Source organism: Lucilia cuprina, chromosome 5, assembly GCF_022045245.1.
Source record: "Lucilia cuprina isolate Lc7/37 chromosome 5, ASM2204524v1, whole genome shotgun sequence".
NCBI classification, from domain to species: Eukaryota; Metazoa; Arthropoda; class Insecta; order Diptera; family Calliphoridae; genus Lucilia; species Lucilia cuprina.
The window spans coordinates 12307052-12309011 of record NC_060953.1 but is presented as its reverse complement, the minus strand read 5'-3'; the positions used below and the strand labels follow the sequence as shown (position 1 = coordinate 12309011).

General features: G+C 31.3%; 1 protein-coding gene across 1 annotated transcript in view; it reads left to right on the top strand.

Moving 5' to 3' along the window:
- Positions 1-286: 286 nt before the first annotated feature.
- LOC111684087 (titin) overlaps positions 287-1960 on the top strand; it is a 19416-nt gene continuing 17742 nt past the window's right edge. Inside the window, exons 1-3 of the mRNA XM_046951515.1 lie at positions 287-392; positions 639-798; positions 912-1023. Coding sequence (XP_046807471.1) covers positions 348-392; positions 639-798; positions 912-1023 — 317 coding nt within the window. The 5' untranslated portion in view covers positions 287-347. The remainder of the gene's footprint in view (positions 393-638; positions 799-911; positions 1024-1960) is intronic.

The window sequence follows — 1960 nt, the reverse complement described above, 5'->3', positions numbered from 1 at the left end:
TGAACTAGAACTGAACTAGAACTGAACTAGAACTGAACTAGAACTGAACTAGAACTGAACTAAAACTGAACTAGAACTGAACTAGAACTGAACTAGAACTGAACTTGATCTGAAGTAGAACTGATCATAACTAAACTAGAACCAAACTAGAACCAAACTAGATCCAAACTAGAAGCAAACTAGAACCGAACTAGAACTGATCTAAAACTGAACTAGAATCGAACAAGAACTTAACTAGAACTAACACTTTTTCAGTAATTATATAATTACTAATATTTTCATTTATTTCCCAGGTTCATGGTGCCCGGCCTCCTGTAAATTTAACCTGGTTTAATGCCTCTCAGCCAATGGACCCAGAGGAGAATGATTTAATGGAAATCAGAACAAGAGCGGTAAGTTAACAACCGAAATTTACAGAAAAGTTTTATAAGATACATTTTATATGAAGATTTTTTTAAAACCTTTTTAAAACATTAAAAGTATAGAAGTCTAGCCAAAGAGTTCATTGACTTTCATAACTCAACCCTTTTTACTCTACCAATTACCTTTAAATTTACACATTTTGCTTACATCCTTTGTAACTTTAAAAAATAGCATAAAAAACTACCAAAAATTATTTTCTTTGTTTTACCAAATAGTTTGAAAAAGAGGATGGCACCTATCACACGCAGTCGGACCTTATCTTTAATGCTTCACGTTTTGAGAATGACGTTAAATTTGTGTGTCAAGCTGAAAATATTGTTTTACAAATAAATCGTGAAGCTCCCATGCAGTCATTATTGACACTGGAGGTGTTGTGTAAGTATTGAATGTGACATAGGACGTCGTAAATACAAAAAATGTTTACAGTTGTATATGTAAAATTTTGTAATGGTTTTGTGTTTTTTATTTCCTTTTATGCTGCCTTATAGATCCTCCTGTGGTTAAAGTTAGTCCCCCAGAAATAACCGTAAATACTAGTGATACGGTATTGTTAAATTGTGAATATGTGGCAAATCCAGCCTCGTTGGATCATGTTGTTTGGTAAGTTTGAATTAAATTTTTTGATGTAATATGTTGTGAAAGTGGCATTGGGGGTAACATTTATTGAAAAAAATACGAATTAAAGAAAACTTCTTTAAACATTTTTTCGTATTATATAAAAGACGTCAGCAGGTTTTGTAAACTTTGGAAAATAATGGAAAAAACAAATAAAATGTTTAATTGACAAGTTATCGATAACTTACATCTTTTAAAAGTGAAATATACTTAAATTAATTACAGTTTTCCCTCGAATTATAGCAATAAATATTTTTTATATCCCAAAACTTGATAATTAATCATTTACCATCAAACCATTAACGCTTATTTAAACTGACAAAAAAATAAAAATATTTAAATAATTCTGCATTAAACGCAATAATAAGAAAAAGCTATAAAACTTAATAAATTTTAATACATTGTACATATTTTATTTAAAAGTACAATAAATTAAAAAATAAAAATGCAAAAACTTCAACAGCGTTAAACCCAAAACAGCACAAACCGCAGCCAACTGTCACATACTTTTAGGCGTATAACAGGCTTTTGAATATGCAACAGTATCTGAAGGAGGGTATATGTGTTTCTGAGCCTGTACGGATAAAATCTTACGCTCCCTTAAACACAATACGAGGACAAATGTGCACACCTACAACGCCACAACCTACTGCCACACATGTTCATATAAAGCAATCAAATGGTTGCTTGGTACAATAGGATTTATATCCTGCAGATCTAGATATGAACAGGATAAACTTTTGAATGAGACTTTTCTCTAGATTTTCAAAGGCCACTACAAATTTTCACTGAGTGAACTAGAACTGAACTGGAGCTGAACTAGAACTGATCTAAAACTGAACTAGAACTGAACTAGAACTGAACTAGAACTGAACTAGAACTGAACTAGAACTGAACTAGAACTGAACTAGAACTGAACTAG